Source organism: Leucopleurus acutus (assembly GCF_964270905.1).
Source record: "Leucopleurus acutus genome assembly, chromosome: 4".
Taxonomy (NCBI): Eukaryota; Metazoa; Chordata; class Mammalia; order Artiodactyla; family Delphinidae; genus Leucopleurus; species Leucopleurus acutus.
The window spans coordinates 107053002-107079230 of record NC_139146.1 but is presented as its reverse complement, the minus strand read 5'-3'; the positions used below and the strand labels follow the sequence as shown (position 1 = coordinate 107079230).

At 36.8% G+C, this 26229-nt stretch overlaps 1 protein-coding gene across 2 annotated transcripts; it reads right to left on the bottom strand.

Moving 5' to 3' along the window:
- Positions 1–25997, bottom strand: DCK (deoxycytidine kinase). 2 transcript variants are annotated; one of them, XM_082838191.1, is made up of 7 exons: positions 25777–25997; positions 21105–21220; positions 11259–11452; positions 10108–10255; positions 5113–5228; positions 3497–3587; positions 1–1748 (listed from the first exon to the last, which is right to left on the bottom strand). In XM_082838191.1, exons 1-7 carry the CDS (start codon positions 25865–25867, stop codon positions 1722–1724), a joined length of 783 nt encoding a protein of 260 aa, XP_082694317.1. In that variant the 5' UTR covers positions 25868–25997; the 3' UTR covers positions 1–1721. The 2 variants fall into 2 exon arrangements, with proteins under 2 accessions (XP_082694317.1, XP_082694318.1); XM_082838192.1 differs by lacking the exons at positions 1–1748; positions 3497–3587 and adding an exon at positions 4064–4143.
- Between the last annotated feature and the right edge of the window lie 232 nt (positions 25998–26229).

Here is a 26229-nt window from a genome sequence, read left to right as displayed (position 1 = left end):
AAACCAAAAATAAGAAATGATATTTTAAAAAGGAAAATGATAGTTTCAAAGTAAAAGTAACTCTTCCTCTCATTAAAAGCCACAGAATTTTTCTAAAATGTCAAGTAGAAAGGTTAAATACAAAGAAAACACACTGCACACTGCACACCTTAACTACACAAAGTTGAAAGAAATTTATACGTACAGACCTAAATCTATACATACAGACCTAAAATGAACCCATGCAGATTTTTTAAATTACAACTATTTTACCCCTTGCCTTCTTTATTAATATATGTATTTACTAACATATAATCAACAAAAATGATAATGCTTTCAAGATATATAACATAAAGCAAGATCATTTTTATCAGTAATTTCTCTTAAAGGAGGGGGAAAAATACTTCAGGTATAATCCAACAGAGAAGCAAAGCAAACTATGAAGTGAAAAGTGATGATGATGTTCTCAAAGTAGAAATGTGTGACTTTTACTTACTTTTAAATAAAACTTTAAATAGTAGGCTGCCTAATTAATCGAGACAGTAGGGGAAGTAGGAGGCAGGAAATAAGAGCTGGGACTAACTAAACAGACTTAACTGCTAAGAAGAAAATCTACCTTGTCTTCAGTTTCCCTTTTGACAGCTCACCGAGTATAAAGAAAGACTACTCATTCCCAGTATAGCATCAATAAAAAATAAAATGGAAAAATGTATCCCTCACTATGTCCCACTAACATTTTACCTATAAAAATGGGAAGAAATTAAGGAAAACTATAATTCCACCTCAAATGACTTAAAGACAATCATAGATTAAGCCAATCTTTTAACTATAGTAGTAATACTCCATTCTAAAAGAATGGTCTGAGAAGGGAAAAAGCAGGTAGCTATTTAAGTTCCAAATAAATTCAACCTTTCTATTCATGTAATAATCTTCAGTTATCTTTTAAGTATAGAAACATTTTCTCTTTAATCCTACAAAATCCCATGCAAAAGATGAAGACTCACTCATACCACAGATGTAGAAACAAAGGCAGGAAGAAGATTAAATGATTTATAAGTTATGCCATTACAAACCGGGAACAAAGTCTAACCTGCTTCTCTACAAATGTATTATAGACACATTAATAAATCAGTGAAGTAATTAAATACTAAACCTGGTCTTATCTTCCACATAAATTAAGGCAGAAGGGAAGGCACCTGATCAAAAGTATTTAAAATAAAACCTCATCATACTTTTTCTAGGGATTCCTTAAATTCCACTTTTCAATTTTTAAAAGGTACACTAATTTACACAGGACACATTACCATTTACTATGTAACATTAAAGTCTGTAGTCAAGAAATTGGTCAGTGAGATGAGAAGCACCAGAAAAAAAAAAAAGAAGTCAACCAGCTGAGGAGGATAATAGAGGAGAAAGACAGAAGGAGGCTGGGTCCTTTATGATGCAGCTTAGCCACTATAATGATTCTGGAACCATCTACCCCCAGACTTCTTGTTGTAAGGGATACTTAAATGTCTTTCTTTTTTAAAAGCCCCAAAAAAGAAAAGAAGAAAAAAAAAAAAGGAAAAAAGAAAAACTAGCTATAAACTTTTATATAGGATTCATTAAAAAAATTTTTTTCTTGGAACAAAAATAGTTAAAAACTTGGGTTTAGAAGAGAGACTTGTATGAATATGGACCTATGAAGATACACAAAGCTGAAGTATGTGTAATCATTTGGCTGCCTGCAGTCTTCAGCAAGATCACAAAGTGCTCAAAAATTCTTTTACCTGAGGGGAGGAAAAAAATATTAATATAATTCCTTGGCTAATTTGAGATATCTAATATTCATTTTCAATTAAAAGTATCTACACAGTTGAAGACCTCAACTGTATAAGTAACTCTATCACAAAGCCATATCATTTAGTTTCAAAAGAAATATTAACAAATACTTCAGTATTAGAAGATGAATGACCTAAAATGTCATCACAGGAGTCATTAAATTTACATCTAAGATTGATACAGTTCTATAATAGCCATAACACTAATTTTGTTATCTCTTTATAATACCATAGACTACTGACATGTGCACTACTGACATGTGCAGCTTTAGTACTGATAACATTAATAATTGCAACGGTTTAATAAGTCTAAAGGTCCTGATTATGTATGTAACCTATGTAACAAATTTATAATTTTTCTGAAGCACAAATCTGAATCATATATACACACTGTAATATTAGTACGTGAGGAAAGGTCATATAAGTAGTGAATGAACTTAGCCAACTGGCCAACGTCACAATTCAAGATACTGCTCTCTACGTATTCTAGGCTGCAGAGTAATTCTGAATAGACAAAGATTACCACCTTGCAAAAATACCTGAAAAAGAAAGCAAACTTCTAGTAAAACTAATTAAACCAAAAATAAATAATAATATGAAATGGTGATTATTAATCAAAATACAGAAGTGTTAGATAAAATTAAAAAGTGGTTTTACAGATTCATCTAGTTAAAATGATGGCTGGCTGACTTAATTTTATTTATTTTGTTTTACCAGTATCACAAATGAATTCTGTACTAGGTTTTTTAACATCATTAAATTAGTATGAAGAGGTCACTTGAATTTTCCAGATATGCTTTTCTTTATATCATGGGAAAAACAACTATATGCTACAGTAGTTATCTATAAATGGTGAGATTTTCAAAATTCTTGAGATACATCCCTTATAAATGTTAAATACCTATTATAGTAAACAGCAGACATTTTGTGACAGGAAAAAAGAAAAGTAAGATTTCTCTCAAAACTAAACAAACAACAAAAAAATGTGGCTTCTTCTTTAGCTCTTAGATCACTAAGTTAATTAACATGGATATAAGGATATTTGTTATACAAATCCCATTACTATTCTCTCTCAAGTGTTCATCAATAGGTTCTCTGCCAGTCCCTTTATGAATATGAGCACCACTCACTTTATAGAATATAGTCAACTTCCAAATAGATGGAGGATAGATCAACTCTGATTAGGACAATGACTCAATGATTAGGCAGTGCCAAGTTATCACTGACAAGGTCCCAAATAGAACTCAAAACTAAAAATCTTTAATCTCAAGACTCTAGTTAGTAGAAAAATGGATGAGATCCACATCCTACAGCTTCAAACATCTTCCATACTGAATTTAGTTGAAAAAGATTAATTTCACAAATAGTTTATTATTATCTAAAGATTGGTGGTATAGGGAAGAGGGGAAGAAAAGGGAACAAAGCAGAGGAGTGAGCAAGAACTTTTGTTAACGTGGTTACCCCTATAATACAGATAAAGAAACTAGAGGATAAAGAAGGTCCTCATTTTAGCTAAGGTTACAAAGCTAGAAGTTGAAGTTAAGATGAGAATCTAAACAGTCTAAATCCCTCTAAAGCTCTTAACTGTCTCTTAATATAACTTTATGTAATCTTTCCTTAGAAAATTGTTTTCTCACAAAGTTAGAACACTTCTTTAGACAAAACAAATATTATTTATAGTCTTTGTATAAATCTACCTTTTCAACCAGACTGTCATGTTTGTCTTTAAAGTCTTCATTAACATCCAGTGTTAAGATAGGCACTTCTTGTAGATAATCAAAGTTGGTTCTGTTTGAAAAGAGAGAGATGAACAAAATAATTAGAAAAAGCAACAAATAAAAGAGAAATACTAAAAAATTATTCTTATGTCTTCACTGGAAAACAAAATGTTATCAATCATTTTATATTAAAATTATCCTGCCAAGTACTTCATCTGGCAGTCCCTTCTTTCTCACCTAGATTTACTATACATGTCTAAAAATCTCAGGTATAAAATATATAAAGTTAGGCATTGTGAAATGTAATTCTCTTCAAAAACCAAAATCATACCATAAAGTAGGAATGTTTGCTTTTTCTTAGAATTTTGCTGTCTTTTTTAAAAAATACATTTATTTATTTATTTATTTATGGCTGCATTGGGTCTTCGTTGCTGCACAAGGGCTTTCTCTACTTGTGGAGAGCAGGGGCTACTCTTCATTGCGGAGCGTGGGCTTCTCATTGCGGTGGCTTCTCTTGTTGCGGAGCACAGGCTCTAGGTGCGAGGGCTTCAGTAATTGTGGCGCATGGGCTTAGTTGCTCCACGGCATGTGGGATCTTCCCGGATCAGGGCTCAAACCTGTGTCCCCTGCATTGGCAGGTGGATTCTTAACCACTGCACCACCAAGGAAATCCAGGAATGTTTGCACTTTATAGATGAGAAAACTAAAGCCCAGGGAGGTTACTCTAAGGCTCAGAAATTGTCTAAGGTTGTATACTAATAAGTGAGATGCGTCTGAACCAAGATCTGACTAATGACAGAGTACAGTGATCTAAGAAACAAACTTGAAATATCTTAAAATTCTCTCTGAAAGAGTATAGGTATATCTCAGAGATACTGCAGGTTTGGTTCCAGACCACTGCAATAAAGTGAGTATCACAACAAAGCAAATATTGCAACAAGCAAGTCACACAAATTTTTTGGTTTCCCCGTGCATACAAAAGTTACATTTACTCTATACTGCAGTCTATTAAGTGTGCAATAGCATTATGTCTAAAAAAAATGTACATACCTTAATTTAAAAATACTTTACTGCTAAAAAATGCTAACCATCATCTGAGCCTTTAGAGAGTCACATAATCTTTTTGCTGGTGAAGGGTTTAAAATATTGCAAGAATTTATAAAATGTGATGTAGAGACACAACATTAGGAAATGCTGTTGGAAAAATGGTGCCAACAGACTTGCTTGACATAGGGTTGCCACAGACCTTCCATTTGTAAGAAATGCAGCATATGTGAAGCACAATAAAGTGAAGTGCTATACAACAAGGTATGCTTGTACCTAAATAATGTATACAGATATATTTCCTACTTTATCCCTTAATGTGAAATTCCATATATTATGCTGTAAATACTGCTGGAGGAGATTAGCTATAAAAACTTTAAGAAAATAGGATCTCATTGCAGTAAAAAGAATCAAAATCCATACTTAATTCTGGGAGACCCTACAATACTAATAAATAAAAATGGCTGAAAATGAAAAATTATACATGATTTGGATTAAAATTTGATAAAGGAATTTAAAATGAATAGTAAATAAGAATAAGGAAGTCTTACTTTACTGTTCTATGCAGGAGCCAGCTTTCATGCTTATAGTGAAGCTTCTCTAAGTATTCAAGAGGAATGCCTTGTTCTTCATTTCTTCCCCGTAAATATATTCTATTCAAGCATTTCTAAAAGCAAGCAATAAGAAACAGGTAGGAGGAGTGGAGGAGGCAAGGAACAATTATTCTTGACGGCTGCCATTAAATTTTTCCTTAGTGTCTCTTTAGTTATGCTAGCCAAAATCTCTATTTATTTTCCCTAGGAAGTTGAAGTAGTTCATTTTCCCCTCCTTGTGCTTTTCAACCATTTGGTAGCTCTAAACCAAGTGTTACTCTCAAAAATAAGTCAAAATATGTGTATAAACTTTTGGCATCCATACTTGAAATAAACTGTACAAAATAAGTTTAGTTAAAAATCAAATAATTTACCTGTGATAAACCATGATGGAAAAGAATATGAAAAAGAATATAAATATGTATAACTGAGTCACTCTGCGGTACAGCAGAAATTAAACACAACATTGTAAATCAACTATTCTTCAATAAAATTTTGTTAAAAATTTAAAAGTTCAGGGACTTCCATGGTGACGCAGTGGTTAAGAATCCGCCTGCCAGAGGAAGGAACACTCCCAAACTCATTCTATGAGGCCACCATCACCCTGATACCAAAACCAGACAAAGATACTACAAAAAAAGAAAACTACAGACCAATATCACTGATGAATACAGATGCAAAGATCCTCAACAAAATACTAGCAAACAGAATCCAACAACACATTAAAAGGATCATACACCATGATCAAGTGGGATTTATCCCAGGGATGCAAGGATTCTTCAATATATGCAAATCATTGTGATACACCATATTAACAAATTGAAGAATAAAAACCATATGATCATCTCAATAGATGCAGAAAAAGCTTTTGACAAAATTCAACACCCATTTATGATAAAAACTCTCCAGAAAGTGGGCATAGGGGGAACCTACCTCAACATAATAAAGGCCATATATGACAAACCCACAGCAAACATCATTCTCAATGGTGAAAAACTGAAAGTATTTCCTCTAAGATCAGGAACGAGACAAGGATGTCTACTCTCACCACTATTATTCAACATAGTTTTGGAAGTCCTAGCCACGGCAATCAGAGGAGAAAAAGAAATAAAAGGAATACAAATTGGAAAAGAAGAAGTAAAACTGTCACTGTTTGCAGATGACATGATACTATACATAGAGAATACTAAAAATGCCACCAGAAAACTACTAGAGCTAATCAATGAATTTGGTAAACTTGCAGGATACAAAATTAATGCACAGAAATCTCTTGCATTCCTATACACTAATGATGAAAAATCTGAAAGACAAATTATGGAAACACTCCCATTTACCATTGCAACAAAGAGAATAAAATACCTAGGAATAAACCTACCTAGGGAAACAAAAGACCTGCATGCAGAAAACTATGCCACTGATGAAAGAAATTAAAGATGATACAAATAGATGGAGAGATATACCATGTTCTTGGATTGGAAGAGTCAACATTGTGAAAATGACTCTACTACCCAAAGCAATCTACAGACTCGATGCAATCCCTATCAAACTACCACTGGCATTATTCACAGAACTAGAACAAAAAATTTCACAATTTGTATGGAAACACAAAAGACCCCGAATAGCCAAAGCAATCTTGAGAAAGAAAAACGGAGCTGAAGGAATCAGGCTCCCTGACTTCAGACTATACTGCAAAGCTACAATAATCAAGACAGTATGGTACTGGCACAAAAACAGAAAGATAGATCAATGGAACAGTATAGAAAGCCCAGAGATAAACCCACGCACATATGGTCACCTTATCTTTGATAAAGGAGGCAAGAGTATACAATGGAGAAAAGACAGCCTCTTCAATAGTGGTGCTGGGAAAACTGGATAGCTACATGTAAAAGAATGAAATTAGAACACTCCCTAACACCATACACAAAAATAAACTCAAAATGGATTAAAGACTTAAATGTAAGGCCAGACACTATAAAACTCTTAGAGGAAAACATAGGCAGAAACTCTATGACATAAATCACAGCAAGATCCTTTTTGACCCACCTCCTAGAGAAATGGAAATAAAAATAAACAAATGGGACCTAATGAAACTTAAAAGCTTTTGCACAGCTAAGGAAACCATAAACAAGACCAAAAGACAACCCTCAGAATGGGAGAAAATATTTGCAAATGAAGCAACTGACAAAGGATTAATCTCCAAAATTTACAAGCAGCTCATGCAGCTCACTATCAAAAAAACAAAAAACCCAATCCAAAAATGGGCAGAAGACCTAAATAGACATTTCTTCAAAGAAGATATACAGATTGCCAACAAACACACGAAAGAATGCTCAACATCATTAATCATTAGAGAAATGCAAATCAAAACTACAATGTGATATCATCTCACACCAGTCAGAATGGCCATCATCAAAAACTCTACAAACAATAAATACTGGAGAGGGTATGGAGAAAAGCGAACCCTTATACACTGTTGGTAGAAATGTAAATTGATACAGCCACTATGGAGAACAGTATGGAGGTCCCTTAAAATCTAAAAATAGAACTATCATATGACCCAGTAATCCCACTACTGGGCATATACCCTGAGAAAACCATAATTCAAAAAGAGTCATGTACCACAATGTTCACTGAAGCTCTGTATACAATAGCCAGGACATGGAAGCAACCTAAGTGTCCATCGACAGATCAGTGGATAAAGAAGATGTGGCACCTATATACAAAGGAATATTACTCAGCCATAAAAAGAAACAAAATTGAGTTATTTGTAGTGAGGTGGATGGATCTAGAGTCTGTCATACAGAGTGAAGTAAGTCAGAAAGAGAAAAACAAATACTGTATGCTAACACATATATATATGGAAGCTTAAAAAAAGTGGTCATGAAGAACCTAGGGAAAAGAGGGGAATAAAGACCCAGACCTACTAGAAAATGGACTTGAGGACACAGGCAGGGGGAAGAGTAAGCTGGGACAAAGTGTGAGAGTGGTAGTATATATATGGACATATAAACACTACCAAATGTAAAATAGATAGCTAGTGGGAAGCAGTCGCATAGCACAGGGAGATCAGCTTGGTGCTTTGTGACAAGCTAGAAGGGTGGGATAGGGAGGGTGGGAGGGAGGGAGATGCAAGAGGGAAGAGATATGGGGACATATGTATATGTATAACTGATTCACTTTGTTATAAATCAGAAACTAACACACCATTGTAAAGCAATTATACTCCAATACAAATATATATATAAAAAAAGAGTAAACCAAAAAAAAAAAAAAGAAGAGCCAGGCAATACAGGATCCACAAGAGATAAGTGAATAGGTGTCTCAAGAGGATAAGAATAAAAAATCCAAAAACAGCAAATTTGAAACAGAATGTCAGAACAACCAGCCCAGGCTGGAGCATGGAGCTTTGAGGTTTTGAGTCATTTCAGGATATTTGAGGCAGTAGGCTATGTAGTGTAAGGAGCTGGAGCTGATCTTCCTGAAGAAAACAAAGAGTCTTGAGAGGTTGTGCCTTCATTAAAAGAGAGCTAGTAAAATTCCATCCACAAGCCCGAGTGAGAGAGAGGGAGCCTGAAAACATTTCAAGACAATGACTTGAAAATAAATAATTCACCAGTGAGAACCTGAAATCACAGGCCTCAGACACATGTAGCACTGGGGTGCTAATTCACACAACTGACACTGCATGTGAATCCTCAAGATGAGGAATTACTATCGAACTGTTCCATACCCTTGAGGCTCTTATCTCTAAAGACCATGGGAAAAATAGAAATGAGTTAAAATGGAATAGACTGTAACAAAGAGTGGTAACCAGAATAGAATGCTTTTTGTTTTTGTTTTTTTAAATAAATTTATTTGTTTAAAAATATTTAAAAAATAAAATAAAGTTTTGTGTTAGACTTTAAGATATTGACTATGAATGTTTCTAGCAGAATGAAATTATTAGTATTCTTCATGTTTTCTTCTATATTTGTATATACTATTTTCATAATTAAAAACAAAAATTCTTTTCAAAAATAAAAGTGAATTTCAAAATTATTATTGTTAAATTCTGGCTTACTTGACATTAGAAGAGGAAAAAAATCATCCCTTGGAATCAGAAACCTAGTTTCTTTGAAAATTCAGCTTCAATAGCAATACGGTATTCTTTCAGGCTAGAAGTCATGGCATTTACATTCACCAGAGCCTACTTTGTAACTTAGGGAAGAAACAGGAATAAAAAACAGAGAAAAATGGGGATGCAAGCACCAAAACCAGAAATTCCTTAACAAATGTAAGCTCTTATTTAGGTTACTTTTATGAAAGGCATCTATCTACTTGGTCTTCCTGGATTCATAACATAATTTCATATGTAAACAAGAATAGCTATTTACAACCTATGACAAAAAGCACATTTTCAAGTAACCTCCCTTAACTGAAAATGGCAAGGGTCCTCTAAGGCTCTTCTCAACTACAGCTGCTACTGCCCACCCATTCCAAGCCACAAACAACCATAAAGGATTTCTTGAAATGGACCTCCACCAACTTGGCCAGTCCTTCAGCAAACATTTACTGAGCTCCCACTATGTACCCAGGCCCTATTCTAGGCACTGGAAATTCAACAGTAATTAAAATACCCAAAGTTCCACCTCATGAAGCCTACATTCTAGGGGTTGCTTTAGAAAGTTTCTTAATGCAGCTGTGATAGATGACAGACCCTGAGAAAGTCAGGAGGAAATAATGAAGAACAGAACTGAGGAAGAACAGAGAAGGGGCCTAAAAGAGCAACTTCCAAATGCGGGCTTACAGTTTGTTTAGGAAAAAAGAATGTTTCTATCTACACAGTTATGAGTTTCTAATTTGGAGGTGGGGAGTGGAGTTAAACTAAATCGCCTTCATTGCATACCACTGAAAGGATTTCTAAATATTATTCTGAAATGTCAATGGACAAAACAAATTTTTATTGTTTCTCACCTCTGGAGTGGCTCGAAGATAAATGATTCCATCCAGTTCAAGGCTTTGGCCAAACTGGTTATTCATCCAGTCATGCCAGTCTTGATAAATGGTCCACTCTGTTTCATTCATGCAGTCAGATTCATACAAATTAGATGCAAAAATATACCTGCAAGAGAGTCTACATCAACACATAAATTCTTTCCAAAAAGCACAAAGAAAAAACGGATCTACTAAATGGACATGAAACATTCTCCTAAACCCATGGCAGATAATGCCTTGGTTAGCAGAAAAGAACAACAGCAGAAGAAAACAACACATTATCTCCAGCTACAGAAAATATGTACTTGGCCAGTGGTTCCCAAAAATGTGGTGTGAGAACCCCTGGTGGTCCCCAAGACCCTTCTAGGGGTTCTGTGAGAGACCAGATTACTTTATATTCTGTACTTCAACCAAAAGCTTACAACTGCTTAAAAACAGAAGCACAAATGAGAATACAGCTGACTTCTATTAAGTCAGACACTGAAGAGATCTGCAAAGTTTCAAACAATGCTACTCTTCTCCCTAATTTTTTGTGAAAGATATAATTTTCACATCTTTTTTATGTTTATATGTAATGGATTTATTATTACTAACTTTAAATAAGTTAATAAATGTTTTTTGTATTTCTCAACCTTAATATCTAATAACATAAATATCAATAAGACACGAAGCTCTTTGGGCTCCTTAATAATTATTAAGAATGAAAGGGGTCCTAAAGTTTGAGAACCTCAGATCTAACTCTAGTAAAACAATCCTTACATAATAAGCAGGGTAATTCTAAGCCTCCCTTAGAGATATATGATCTCCTAGCTCCAGGTGCAAGTCTAGAATACAGATCCAGATTTAACCAGAGCAGATAAGAATTTTAAGAGGGTTGGAAGAAAAAAAAACTTCTCTGCAAATTTCAATGAGATGAGATGGCCACTATACCAGTTTCCATGGCAGCTAGCAATTATGCTAGAACTTCCCTAATGGCATTAGTACCAAACTGCTGAAGGTATTAAATGTCATTTTCCATCTCAAATCTCCAACTCAGCCTCTCTTATTACTTTGATTCCCAGGAAACAGGAAAAAAAAGTCCACTTCTAAGCCAAGATTCCAAACTGACAAGTACAGTCATTTATATATACCTGTCACTATACACAGATCGTTCAAAAAATAATACAGGTTTCTCTGCATCTTTGAGCTTGCCATTGAGAGCAGCAAGCTGAGCTCGTATTCGACTGAGGCAGGCATATGACTGGAAGGTGAAAGACCACCGTTCAGGTTTCTCGTACATCATCTGAAGAACATTCCCACCACTTTTCTGAGACGTTGTCAGTTCCTATTTTGAATTTGAAAAAGGAAACAAAAAGCAATGATCAATAGGGCTATTTTAATATTTTTTAAGTTAAAAAAATTGGATAAATAAAAAAACCCAATTTAAAAAATGGGTAGAAGACCTGAATATACATTTTTCCAAAGATATACAGATGGCTAATAGGCATATGAAAATATGCTCAACATTGCTAATTTAGAGAAACACAAATCAAGACAATGAGATATTCACACCTGCCTCTGAACACAGTGAAATTACTTATTGCTCTTACAAAATATCACAAAAGTTTACTAGTAACACTGCTTTGTTCAGATTTCTAGCCTAGCACCTTCCCTGGACAGAGTACGATGTGTTTAAGTAATTAAACAGGCAAAGCCATCTTAGGTCCCTTCCAGTATTCCTATCACACTGAAAAACTCCTGAGATACCTTGGTGGTATCTACTTGCTAATCTCTCTCCAACCACAGCATCCACTTTTCTATATTCTGTAGAGCCAATTTCCTGTTATTAGATTTTTATATAATCTGATTAAAGTCATTTATATTAGGGAATATCTGATTTAAACCAGGAATTTTTTTTAAAGAGGCTTGGTATCCTCAATGAATCATTTGCAAAAGATATAGAAAATAATTTTGAGCATCTTTCCATTGCCACTTCACTACTACAGGCCAAAGTCAGCAAATCCTAACATTCGAAGCTTCCAAATCAAAAAAAAGGGGAGGGTAGGGGTAAAGAGAAAGAAGCCACTGAAATTTCTTCCTTTTTTTTATTTTATAAATTTACTTATTTATTTTTGGCTTCACTGGGTCTTCGTTGCTGAGTGCGGGCTTTCTCTAGTTGTGGTGAGTGGGGGCATCACTTCATTGCGGTGTATGGGCTTCTCGTTGCAGTGGCTTCTCTTGCTGTGGAGCACAGGCTCTAGGTGCACGGGCTTCAGTAGTTGCAGCAAGCAGGCTCAGTAGTTGTGGCTCGTGGGCTCTAGAGCACAGGCTCAGTAGTTGTGGCGCACGGGCTTAGTCGCTCCACAGCACGTGGGATCTTCCCGGACCAGGGGTCGAACCCGTGTCTCCTGCACTGGCAGGCGGATTCTTAACAACTGTGCCACCAGGGAAGTCCCTGAAATTTCTTCCTTTGAATGACAGTATTTTCTTTCTTTTTAAATTAAAACTGACTGCACAGTAATAGAATATATTAGAATACTTTTGATATTAGAGTTGTCAGATTAAGAAAGAAAAAACAAGGGACATCCCTGACGATCCAGTGGTTAAGACTCCACACTCCCAATGCAAGGGACATGGGTTCGATCCCTGGTCAGAGAACTAAGATCCATCCTATGTGCCGTGTGGCCAAATAAAATAAAAATTTAAAAAAAGAAAGAAAGAAGAAACAAAACCCAGGACCCAGGGATGCTTCATCATCTTTTCTATGTCAAGCTATATAAAGATTCCCCCAACAGCTATACAGTCTTTAATCTTGTTTTCTAACTTTCAAGGAATAAAATATGACTGCCTAATTCCTATTCTCAATCCTAGTTCAAATACCCCTGAACACTTCCTGAAAGTTCATGCTCAATGTAGGTGGTTTTCCTCTGAGGAAAAAAAAAAAATCCAGAAGTGTAAACATTACAACGGACCTCAGTTTCAGTTAAGAACGAAAAACCACACAAACACATGACACTTTGAGGCAGAATTTAAATTTCATACCACAAACCACATAATTAAGTGAAACTTCTTTTCAAAACTGGAAGAAAAAAAAGATGAAATGGCAAGAGGCTAACAGTCAACAATAGGGCTGTTTAGAAATACTGAGCAGATGATGAACTGAAATAAGGGTAAAGTAACTGCCTTCCCAAACTGCTTAAAGAATAAATTTAATTTTATTAGTTTCAAGGGCCTTTGTTAATTTAATTATGAACTGACTTTCCACTTATTCATCATCATCCAGGGAGAAAATGTTTCATACAAGTGAATTTTTCCAGCTAAATGAAGTATATCAACTCAACCAAAACTTTCATGCAGTTATTTTTATAAAGAGGACAGTATTGTCTATTTTATATTCCTACCCTAGTAAGCATAGCATTTTGGAAATTACTCTTAGTAACAGAGACAACTTTATGAACACTGACTGCTGGATTTATAAGAGAACTTAGCTAAAGAGCACAAGCTGCTATTCCACACATTAAAAAAATTAATTAATTTTTTAAAATTTAAGAAAATATATCAGGCACAGAAACACTAGTATGAAAAGATATATGTACCCTTAGGTTCATTGCAGCATTATTTACAATAGCCAAAATATGGAAACAACCTAAGTGTCTGTAGACAGATGAATGGATAAAGATGTGGTGTATGTATACAATGGAATACTACTTGGCCATAATAGAGAACAAAATCTTGCCATTTGAAACAACATTAATGGAACTTAAGGGTATTATGCTAAGTGAAACAGGTCAGACAGAGAAAGACAAATACCACATGATATCATTTACATGTGGAATCAAACAAACAAAACCAAACCCCCAGCCTCACAGGTCTAGATGGGGGGTTGCCAGAGTGGACGGAGGTAGGGGATGTGGGGTGAAATGGGTAAAGGGGATCAAGAAGTACAAATTTCCAGTTATAAAATAAATAAGCACAGCATGCGGGATAGAGTCAATGATATTGTATCAACTTAGTATGGTGACAGTACCTAGACTTCCTGTGGTGATCATTTTTACAATGTACACAAATGTTGAATCACTATATTGGACACCTGAAACTAATACAATATTATATGTCAATTATAGCTCAATAAAATATATTTAAATATTAAATACATAATATTAAATTATTAATTATCAAATAATCAAAAATATACATTAAAAAGTTTTTTTACTTGATACTAAAAGAGGGGCAGAGGTGTAGTGGTATTTACATATACATGGAATTCTCTGCAGTATAAATGTTAATTCAAAACACAAAATTTAAGTCTTGGATTAGTCTGCTCTATCCCTGGTTGCATCATCTGTAGCTTACTTAGCATATTTTCAAAAAAGAATGTGCTTAGGAATGTGAACACAAAGGCCATATTTAAGTTTTCTTAAAAGTTTATTTTTTATGTCTTAGATTTAGAAAATAAAGAATTTTCGTTGAAGAACTAGTAAGTTCATTACACAAAATATCCCTTCATTAAGAAAATATACTTCAATTTTAATGATAATTATAATAATATCTACTGTTTATTATTTATTTTATGCCAGGGACTACATGAAAAGTTTTACATACATTATCTCGACCCTATGAAATAGTCATTACTGACACTATTTTATAAATTTTAAAAATGGGGCTCAAAAAGGTTGAATAACTCATTAATATCAATATCTGGTAAGCAGCAAAACTAGGATTCAAGCCTAAGACTGACAATAAAGCCATATTCTTTCCAAAATGTTGATCTGCTATTAAATACTGAAGTTATATCATATCTATAAAGCAAGTAATACTTAATTTGATTTCTTGAAGGGAGATATTCAGATACTATGTGGATAATTAACTGGTGCTGGTGCTCTGTATTTTAATAATTTTATCTTAGACATGGATAACTTTACATAATTATACAATAGAGAATTCACTAATGACATAAATACAAATTCACTAGTGAAAATACATCTGAGTTATTTTTATAAATAAAACTAACCGTGAAAAACAATTTTTTGCCTTTATCATTATCTGGGCTTACTATTTCAGGTTGTCTTTGGTGTACAAATACCTATTACCAAAATAACCATCAACTTTATTTTGTTTTGTTTTGTTTCTGGCTGCGCCCCAAGGCTTGTGGGATGTTAGCTCCCTGACTAGGGATCGAACCCGTGCCCCCTGCAATGGAAGAGCGGAGTCCTAACCACTTGGACCACCAGAGAATCCCCTAAAATAACCCATTAACTTTAAAATAAACTTCAACAACTTCTACATTGATTAATTAAACATGGCACTTTTGAGTTTAAGTTACATTAACAAATATATTTAAAGTACTTCTATTCAGAAATTGCGTGTGATAGATACTACTATGTGTTCCCTAAAACCAGGTTGTTTTTCTTCCTGGACACACAGCTAGGCTTTATTTCCCAGTCTCCCTTGTAATTAACTATAGCCAGAAGACTCAGTTCTAGCCAGTGGAAGTAGGGCAGAAGCAATGTTTATCATGTCCAGGCTGGACCCATAAAAACCTCTCAAAAGCGATGATTCTTTCTTTATTCATCAACTGGAAGCAAAAGACACCAAGGCCCTAGAGCAGCGGTTTTCAACTTCAACTCCAGGGCAGGGGTACCAAAGTATGATCCCCATAACAGCAGCATCAACCTCACTTGGGAACTTGAGAGAAATGCACATTTTCAACACCCCACTGCCAGACCTATTAAATCAGAAACTGGGGTTGAGGGCCAAGTCTTTGTTTTAACAAGTCCTCCAGGTGACTCTGCTGAACCACTAAAGTTTGAAGCACTGTCCTAGAGGTTAGATGAGCCACACATTAGAAGGGGTCTGGGTCTCTGAGTGACAGCATGGTATGCCATCCACTCAATACCATATTGTACTGTACACTGCCTGAGAAATGAAATTTTATCATCTTAAACCACAGAGACTTTACTATAGCAGCAAGTATTACCTTAAATTTACCTGATACGGACTTCCTTGGTGGCGCAGTGGTTAAGAATGCACCACAACTACTGAGCCTGCACTCTAGAGCCCACGAGCCACAACTACTGAAGCCTGTGCTCCCACAACAAGAGAAGCCACCACAATGAGAAGCCCACGCACCATAATGAAGAGTAGCCCCTGCTCACCATAACTAGAGAAAGTCTGCAAGCAGCAACGAAGACCCAATGCAGCCAAAAATAAAATTTAAAAAAAAGAATGACTTATCAAAAAATATGCTGTTGTTTCACAGATAAGTATATTTTATCCCTTCTTTCACAGAGTTACTAATTTTTCAGTGACTTCTTAGTGGTAAGAAGTGTTAGATAAAAGTAAAATAGCATTTCACAGTAAATAACAAAGATCTCCCAAAAGAATTCAGCTCACTGAGAGAAACAGACTAAAAATATCTTCCTAACAGTCTGTAGACCTCAAAAAATAGGCTAAAAGAAAGCAATTAAATCAAAGCTTTGGGCTTAAATAATAACATAAATCACCAAATAAAGCACATTGTTATTTGAAATAAATCTTTAATACAAAGACTGATAATCATCTGGGTCATATGATTTAAAGATACTCTTACCATGGAAGGAGAAGGGAGGGGAGACTACATAATCTTTCTAGGTACTTTCTCCCTCTTTATTTTGCTATAATTGGTGGGAGCTCATCGATAGTATAGCAACATTTCAGCCACTAGATGGCAGGTAAAAAACAAAACCAGCTAAACATGCAGGTGCAAATTAAATTACTGACTAGGGGAAGAGATCAAAGGTACCAGCAGCCCAACTCTTCCCATCCCAGTGTTGCTGCCAAGAAGTGTGATTAAATGGAGAACATTCGAAGTAGGACTGGCCTTACCAGAGTTGGGTCTGAAGACAGTCTACTTCTCACTATTGACACCACGCTAAGAAAGCTTAGATTTGGATAGTGGTTCACACTATAATCCCAAGGAATAGGTCAGGGATGGGTCTGGGGAAGAAGGGCCCCAGGATGAGGGAAGAAATTCCATTTCTTGAGGTCCAGGAAAAAAGAAAATACCCAAAGATACTGAGAACCCACCCACTCATTACTACCCTCACACTCCGCTACCTTATCCCCAAAATACTATCCCCACAATCTGAAACTCCACCTAAGTGGAGAGGATTAACAACATAGTAGCCTTTAATACACACACAAAATTAAAACTATCCTCCAAGAATGTACACAAATATACAAAATCCAATGAAGGTTACCAAATTGTAACATGGTGGAGACATGACTGGATTACAGGAAACTGATGAAAGTATATGTTAATGAAAGTATATGTTAACAATAACAGTAGGTTCACTTGCATGGTAGTTATAAAGAAAGTTTGGAATTTTGACTCTAGTACACAGGAAGAAAATGCTCCAGCCTATAAACATGAATATCAGATCCATGAAGCCAATTCTTAAAATGGAGACAGATGCATCGATGCATCTTAGTCTGATGACATCAGTCATTAAGATAATATAACTAATTCCCCTGAGCTCTGATTCTAAGCTTAATGGACAACCTTCTTATTATAAATTGGCTTCCCATGTATATTAATGCAATGTTTTCAACCTCTCCTCTCTAACACAACTAAAGGGTTCAATACACTCCTAACACTAACAGTGATTCACTAGGACAGTCATTTTTAACCAGGAGGCATCCCACATATTTAAATTCCCAAGGGATTGTTTGTTGTTTGAAAAAGCACCAAATCCTTGAGATCTTATAAGTTCCTTCTACTGGGCCTATATAGAGAATGGGTTGACCTACATCAATGAATCTGATAATTACATTTCTCTCTGCAAATTAAAATTTTTGACATTATAGTTTTTATATATGTTCCTGTGTGCTTGGTTAATATAAGGTACACTGGGAATTCCCTGGCAGTCCAGTGGTTAGGACTCTGTGCTTCCATTGCAGGAGGCACAGGTTCAATCCTTGGTGGTCGGGGAACTAAGCCGTGCAGTGTGACAAAAAAAAAAAAAAAGTAAGGTACACTGAGAGGCAGAAACATTTAATGTGCCAACAAACCAGTTATACATGTTTAACATGAGTTAGAAGCTATGATATTAAAATTAGAATGGACCTTAAATGAAGGTCACCTAATCCAATCTAGTCTAACATTCCCCCAATGAAAGAGTTCCTTCTGTATTTCTCACATTGGTTTAATTTGGCTACTTTCTACCTAACCCCTGAGAATGACTGCACTGACAGTTGACCCCAGAAATGAGGGGGAGAAAGACTATTTTTAGAACACAGGTCTCTCATTTCTAAATGTAAGCAAACTTGAATAGGGCACTTTGAAAGAGGCCACAAGACATACTTTAAGAGGCAAAAATGCAGGGTGAGGGAAGACAGAAGATCCAAAGGAAAATGGGCAAAAGAACCTGAAAAGGGACTTTACAAAAGGAATCCAAATGGCAAATTAATTAATTAATTAAAGGAGCACCATCTCATTAGCAATCAGGAAAATATAAATTTAAACATAAAAGATATTAAATGTTCGACAGAATAATAAAATTTAGGAAGCTGGACAATACTAAATACTGGCAAAGGGGTGGACCAGTGACAGCTTCAGTACACTGTGGGGAATGTAAACTGGTAAAACCATTTCAGAAAACAGGCATCAAACACATACCCACCACCCAGTAATTTTACTTCTTATTCCAAGAGAAACTCTTGCATGTGTACACCAGGATTCATATTCCTAACAGGGCTGTTTTTACAGCAACTAAAGTAGGAACCGCTCAAAAACTGATTAAAGGTATAGAATGGACCAACAGTGATATATGAACACAACTGAATACCATATGGCAATGAAAATGAACAAGCTATAGCTGCATGCAACAATATAGACAAATTTCACAAACTTATTAAGCAAAATAAGCAAGAGGAAAAGGAATGCAAACAGATGATTTCATTTATACAACATTAAAAAACAGACAAAACATTATATTTCTTAGAGATATGTTCATGTACATAAAATTCTTTTTAGAAAGCAGAAAAATTATTATCACAAGAATTATTTTATGTGAGTGATTACCCCTAGCGGAGTTATTACCCTTGGGAAGGAGATACTGTGACCTGAGAAGAACAAACAGGGACTTCTTGAACGAGAAGGTAATGGTCTATTTCTTGACCTGGGTGATGGTTACAAAGATGATAGCCTTCAAATTGTTCTTTAAACTGTACATAGGTTTACATACTTTTCTATAGTTATATCATATGTCAATAAAAAATGTTAAAAGAAGCAAATAAATTTACCCACTTTAAAACTCTACTTAAGGCTAACTCTGCCCTTCCTCAAAGACCAGACTGAAATATCAATTTCTTAAGAAGATGGAGTCCATATGGGAAGGAAGTCCCTTCAGGGTTTAGTCCTAGATTATTCAAAGGATTGGGGTGTAGTGAGTTGGGTCCCAGACCTAAAGTTAACTATGTTTGGCAAACAGGTATTTGAGAAAATACTTGTGGTTATTAAAAACCAGTGTCCCCAAAGTCTGCAGAGTACCTTGGCTGGTGACTCCTCCTTGTATATATGATTCACATTTTAAATATTCAATTATTATTCCTAGATTCCCTAGACCAACAGCTAAACTTTTAAAATGAGACTTTTTTTTCAAAACCTCTCTGTCCTCCTCAGACCTAACAAAGTAAGTTTCTAGCACACATTTCCATTTTTCCATTTCTGCTATGCTGCTTTCAATTTCAATTCTCATTTCTCCAGAAATAAAAATCTTAGCAATCAGATCTCTCTTCATACACATACAATAAAGTTTGCTGTGAAGAAAGGAATTTAACGATTATGCCCTCTTTCTCATTTGTAGTGTAGGATGGAAAGTTCTGGGAAATTGAAACTTGTGTCCAGGGTGAAAGTCCGACATGAATGAAAGTACAAAAATAATGGCTGTCTCTAAGACAAAAGTCCTGAAAAATAAACTAGTAAAATTCAGCTATTGGGTAGCTGTTTTTGCTTTTCTTATTTACCTATTTTTAAACAAAATGTAAAAAGCCACGCAAGAAATTTAACTTAAAATTAGATTTTTTAAAAATGTTTTAATTGGGCTTCCTGGTGGCACAGTGGTTGAGAATCTGCCTGCTAATGCAGGGGACACGGGTTCGACCCCTGGTCTGGGAGGATCCCACATGCCGCAGAGCAACTAGGCCCGTGAGCTACAACTACTGAGCTTGCGCGTCTGGAGCCTGTGCTCCGCAACAAGAGAAGCCGTGATAGTGAGAGGCCCGTGCACCGCGATGAAGAGTGCCCCCTGCTTGCCACAACTAGAGAAAGCCCTCGCACAGAAACGAAGACCCAACACAGCAAAAATTAATTAATTAATAAACTCCTACCCCCAACATCTTCTTTAAAAAAAAAAAGTTTTAATTAATTTTTTAAAACTTTTAAAATTCTACTTAGATGCAATGGAGTGCATAATCTTAAGTGCATAGTTCAATGTGTGTTATACATATATATACACTTCCACATAACTACTGCCCAATAAAGATACAGACTTAGAGATATATTTAAAACTTTGTTTGTTTGCTTTTTTTAAATTTATTTATTTTTGGCTGCATGGGGTCTTTGTTGCTGCGTGTGGGCTTTCTCTAGTTGTGGCGAGCGGGGGCTGCTCTTCATTGCAGTGTGTGGGCTTCTCACTCCAGTGGTTTCTCTTGCTGTGGAGCACAGGCTCTAGGCACATGGGCTCAGTAGTTGTGGCTTGCAGGCTCCAGAGTGCAGGCTCAGTAGTTGTGGTGCACAGGCTTCGTTGCTCCGTGGCACGTGGAATCGTCCAGGACCAGGGCTTGAACCCGTGTTCCCTGCACCGGCAGGAGGATTCTTAACCACTGTGCCACCAGGGAAGCCCTATATTTGAAAGTTTTATTGCAAAAGGAAAAAAAACAAAACAAAAAAATCCAAGAATACAACTGTTCTCTAAATCAAAAATTTTTATTTTATTAAATAAAGTTTATTTCCATACCTTAAATTCATCCTGAGTACTCTGAACATTGCACCACCTGGCAACAGGTTCAGGAACCACTTCCCAATCCTCACAGACTTGTTTAAGGATATTCACAAATGTTGACTTCCCAGCAGCTGTTGTGAGAGGAAAAGTGAAACTGAGGAAGGAAATTTATCAGGAAAAAAATGCCAAGACAGCCATCAGCTTTTACAAAATTTATAATAGCAAACAATAGAAAAAAGAAAAGCATTCGATTTTCTAAACTTTCTCTTTTAGACTTTATTTAAATGAAAAGTAAAAGGATCCCTGCCCACCTGTATTAAGCTCATTTGTTTGTTACTGATTTTAGTTTACCAAAGCCATGGAACAGAATTTTAAAAATTCTAGGGAATTTCCTGGAGGTCCAGTGATTAGAACTCCGCACTTCCAATTCAGGGGGGATGGGTCCCATCCCTGGTCTGGTCCAGGAACTAAGATCCCGCAAGCCGCTGAGCGCGGCCAAAAAAAAAAAAAAAAAAAAGGTAAAAATTCTAGTCCTAGACTTACTTTCCTTAACTAAACAGAGATAACTGTGGAAAGTGGTTAAGGCTATTATCCCACTTAATTAGGTATGTAATTTTGGGCAAGTCACTGAACCTCTCAGAACCTGTTTCCTCATAATACAATGGAGACTGTAATAATAATACCCTCCTCATGGAAACTGCTGTGATAAATAAGTAAACTATCACAACAGTGACAGTCATTCCAGGCTCTTGCATTTTCAAAATTTTCCTCTCTACTGGCTCTATTTGTTCAGTTTACAAACAAACTCAGGTTTTTCCTATCTAAAACCAATCTAGAAACAACCAAATAAACCACAAAATTAATATAAAGATGCATCCAGGGAATTCCCTGGTGGTCCAGTAGTTAGGACTCTGAGCTCTCACTGCCAAGGGCCAGGGTTCAATCCCTGGTCGGGGAACTAAGATTCAACAAGCCAAGCAGTGTGGCCAGAAAAAAAAAAAAAAAAAAAGCATCCAATTCCCAGAGTTTTAGGATGGGAAATAATATGATTATTATTATATGACACTAATTATCATATGACACTATGGCTAACAGAAATTATAAAAATATTTTTGCAAAACACTTCCTACAAGCAATAGCCAAGTTTTTTCTGCTTCACTTTTATGGTTCTGTGCACTCTATCAAACTCCTTAAAAAAAAAAAAAAGTTGTATAGACTTTACTTCTCCCTGATCATTCACTAGTTTCTGAGATATCTAGAAGGAAAAAAAGAAAACAGTTTGGGTGTAACCAAGACATTATATTCACTATTTTAAAATTATCTGGGAGGGCTTCCCTGGTGGCGCAGTGGTTGAGAGTCCGCCTGCCAATGCAGGGGACACGGGTTCGTGCCCTGGTCCGGGAAGATCCCACATGACGCGGAGCAGCTAGGCCCGTGGGCCATGGCCACTGAGCCTGCGCGTCCGGAGCCTGTGCTCCGTGGGAGAGGCCACAACAGTAAGAGGCCCGTGTACCGGGAAAAAAAAAAAATCTGGGAATTCATTCAATTTAATAGTAGGGAAAGTCTTGACCTAGAATTTGACAGGGTTTAACAATACTCTTAATGACCACCACACCCTTCCTATCTGAAGTCACCAAATGTGATTATATTAGTCATCTCTGGTCAGCATGATGTTTTCTCTCTCTCTCCATATATATGAATACAAATGCACACGCACACAGATAAACATATAAAAAACAGCAACTGAAGCAAAGCCTCCTCTTCCTTATAAACTGGATCCAAAGAGGGCAAAAAGAACTTACCTTTGACTTGAAGAACTATAATCAAACCTAAAACATTACATAGGTCGATAGAAAAGAAAAAAAAAAAAGAGGAAGGGTCAATCAGAAGGTAACACAGAGAGAAGAGTTAAGAAGCAAAACACAAAAGTCATATTACCACCAGAGGACAGGCAAAAAACTTTTAAGGATAAACTAGATGACCATGAGGTTTAATCATAGGAAAAACACTGGTGGACCACAAATTTCATGTGAAGAGGGTAAGCACAGAAACTGTAAGGCATTAAGAAGTGAATGGAAGCATATAAAACGTTCACCAGACATTCACTGAGCTAGATGGAGGAAGGAAGGAAAACATGATGTTCAGAAAGAGCACCCAAGGAACACATTAAAACACCAGCCATCAGCTAGAGTCTGAAAGCACTTAAGGCTAGAGCATTCAGCTTTCTTCTGATACTGCTTACAAACAGAAAAAGTTCATGTGGTCATACTCTGAAATTTTAAGAGTAATAACAGTTACTCTCTAAAATTACTCTTTATTTCAAGCAGTGTAAAAATAGTTACCTGCAGTTCCCAATCAGACTAATATCCAGTTCCTTAACTTTTGAGGAGGAAATGGGGGGCTTGAAAATAAGCTAATTAATAAATTAAAATTCTAGGAAGGCAAAGGAGAACAAGAACCAAGGACACTGATGTTAATACTTTAAAAAGTCATGGGACCTAACAAAATTATTAATGCCAAGTAGGCATAATGATGCCAAAAATCATTCTATACAGACCATTAAGATGAGAAGTAGGTAAGGACTCCAAAATCTAACGTAAGAGAGTAATTTAGTTAGAGAACATGAGAAAACAAGTTACATGAGTATGAAATGAAAATGACCAGTTAAAGTTCAAATTCTAGAAAATAGACGAATCATGAAATAGTCTTCTATAAACAGATTAGCAATTTGTACATATATGGCTTATTTGGGTCTGGCAAATAAGGTGGAGGGCACATGAACAACAGTATAAGAGCATTAATAAACAGCAAATGACAAAGCTGCAGTGTCAGGGAAAACAGTTAAGTGGTAAGTGACATATCCCATCTAAAGAGCAAATGGTTCTCTTACAGAAACACAGTGCTACCAGATCTTCAGATTTTTCAAGGGAAGCCAAGAACCTAGATGTTTATGGGAAATCTCAACATTTGTAAATGCTAGCAACTAATTAAAAATGTTTTTTTCAAAGTTGGGCATGCCAATATTGTGTAACTGCAGGCCATCAGTTTGCAACTCCTTCCAGTGTGGGTAATGGGGAGGTCAGAGAATTTTAAGCAAGGGATAACACAATCACATTTGTATACACAAAGACTGCTCTGGGAGAATTCTGAGAAATTGGAGAGGGGGTGATATATTAGGAAATTATTTTAGGTGCTGAAAAGATTAAAGATGCTTGGAAGGAAGTAAATTTCCAGATATGATACATTGCTTCAGTGGATTTAGGAAAGGGAAGGGATTGTGGTATAAATCTGAGAGGTTGTTCATTCAAATTTACTTTTGAAAAGGTTTTGTTCATCTACTTTCTCCTGTCTTTATACATGGTCTTCTATATCCAATAAGTAGCTGTGAGGAATCATACTAGTAAACATTCACCTTCAAAGAACTTATCCAGCTAAGAAGAAATGAGAGTCTATTACACTGATCTTTCCCACTGGTGCCTTAATATTGGAGCAATGAAACAAGATGTCCTCTTTGAGGGTGTGTCCAGCTTTCCCTATTCCTTGGAATGCTGCTAAAGCACCTGTTTGCCTTGCCTTTTAAAAGAAGTACAAGTGCTTTCAGCACAGTAAGAATTAAAATTTGCTGTATGCATGAATGGCCAGTACCTAACTTGGAACCAAAAAAACCAAAATCCTATCAAAACAGGAAGTACCAGGCATAGGTTTCCTGTGGTAGGAAATAGAGAAGAATTGGACGTTCTCATGTATCTTGCAAAATGACATCTGGGTTAAGAACAGAAACAGCAGTGGTCTTTGAATCATAACACAATGTTTACTTGGATGTTGGGTAGGGAGTGAGGAACTCCTTCTGCTAAGATCATTTAAAAATTCTTTCCTTGTACTTGAATGTTTACAGCAGTTTTATTCATAATCTAAATACTGGAAACAATCCAAATGTCCACAATTGGGAGAGAGAAATTGTGGTATATCCGTGCAGTGGAATACTACTCAGAAACAAAAAAGAACAAACCACAGATACAAGCAACATGAATAAATGTAAAAGCATTATGCTAAACTAGAGAAGCAAGACACAAAAGGCTACATACTCTATGAATCCATTTATATGACATTCTGAAAAAGGCAAAACTTACAGGATTAGAAATCAGATTACCGCTTGCCAGGGGATAGGAATGGAGAGGAGACTGACTACAAAGAAGCAAGAGGGAACTTTCTGCAGGGATGGAGATGTTCTGAATCTTGATCATGGTGGTAGTAAAACACTGTATGTTTGTCAAACCTCATAGAGGGGTATACCTAAAAAGGAATCCTTTAACTTATGTATATTGCACCTCAAGAACTGACATACAGACACATCCAAAAAAAACACCACACACCGCAAAAACAAAACCCTTCCCAAACAAAAAGGATGAAAGGGACCCCAAGCGCGCCTCACAAGGCCCGCAGGCCTAGGCCGGCCGCCTGACGCCCAGGGGTCACGAACACCCTCGTGGCACGGGAGGGAAGCTGGAGAGGCAAGAGAAGGGTGCTTTCGGCGGCTGGGGAATTTGAGGGCGCGTCTGCAAGCACAGGAGCAGGCTGGGAGGAAAGCCCTCAATGAGGAGGAGCAGGGATGAAGCGAAGGGGCGCTTCAGCCGCCGCTGCCGCGACTACCCCTGCTTTGGGACCAACACTTCCCGAGGCTCCTTACCGATGTTCCCTTCGATGGAAATTTTCTTGATGCGGGTCCCCTCAGAGCTCGCTGCGGGAGATGGGCAGCTCCTCTTGGGTGGGGTGGCCATGCCTCGTCTTGTGGCGGCCCCGAGCGCGTCGGGCAGGGAGCGCTGGGAGGTGGTCAAAGGTGTGCGCGACTGGGCCGCCGCCGCCGCCGCGGAGCTCGCCTTGAACCGCAGGCTCTCTGGCCGGCGGGTACCCGGGTTTGATTTTGGCGCGCGGCTGCCGCTGCCGACTGAGGCGGGACTGTGAAGTGGCCGCCCGCCCAGCGGGGAAGCCACGCCCCCGCCTTCCCCTAAACCTGAGTTCCCTCCTGGGCCCCTCCGCCGGAGCCCGCCTCGCGCGGGGCCCCTGCGTGCGCACCCAGCACGAAGGGTCACGGGGAGCGGGGGGGCGGGGCCGCGCGCGCGCAGGCGCATCTCTGCCCAGA

Bases quoted from the DNA above. Each gene is read 5' to 3' on its own strand.
- DCK (XM_082838191.1), bottom strand. From the start codon at position 25,867: ATGGCCACCCCACCCAAGAGGAGCTGCCCATCTCCCGCAGCGAGCTCT. The intron at 21,221-25,776 runs GTAAGGAGCCTC...CTCTCACAACAG, and splicing joins TTCCATCGAAGGGAACATCG to CTGCTGGGAAGTCAACATTT. The intron at 10,256-11,258 runs GTATATATAAAT...ACTCTCTTGCAG, and splicing joins CGATCTGTGTATAGTGACAG to GTATATTTTTGCATCTAATT.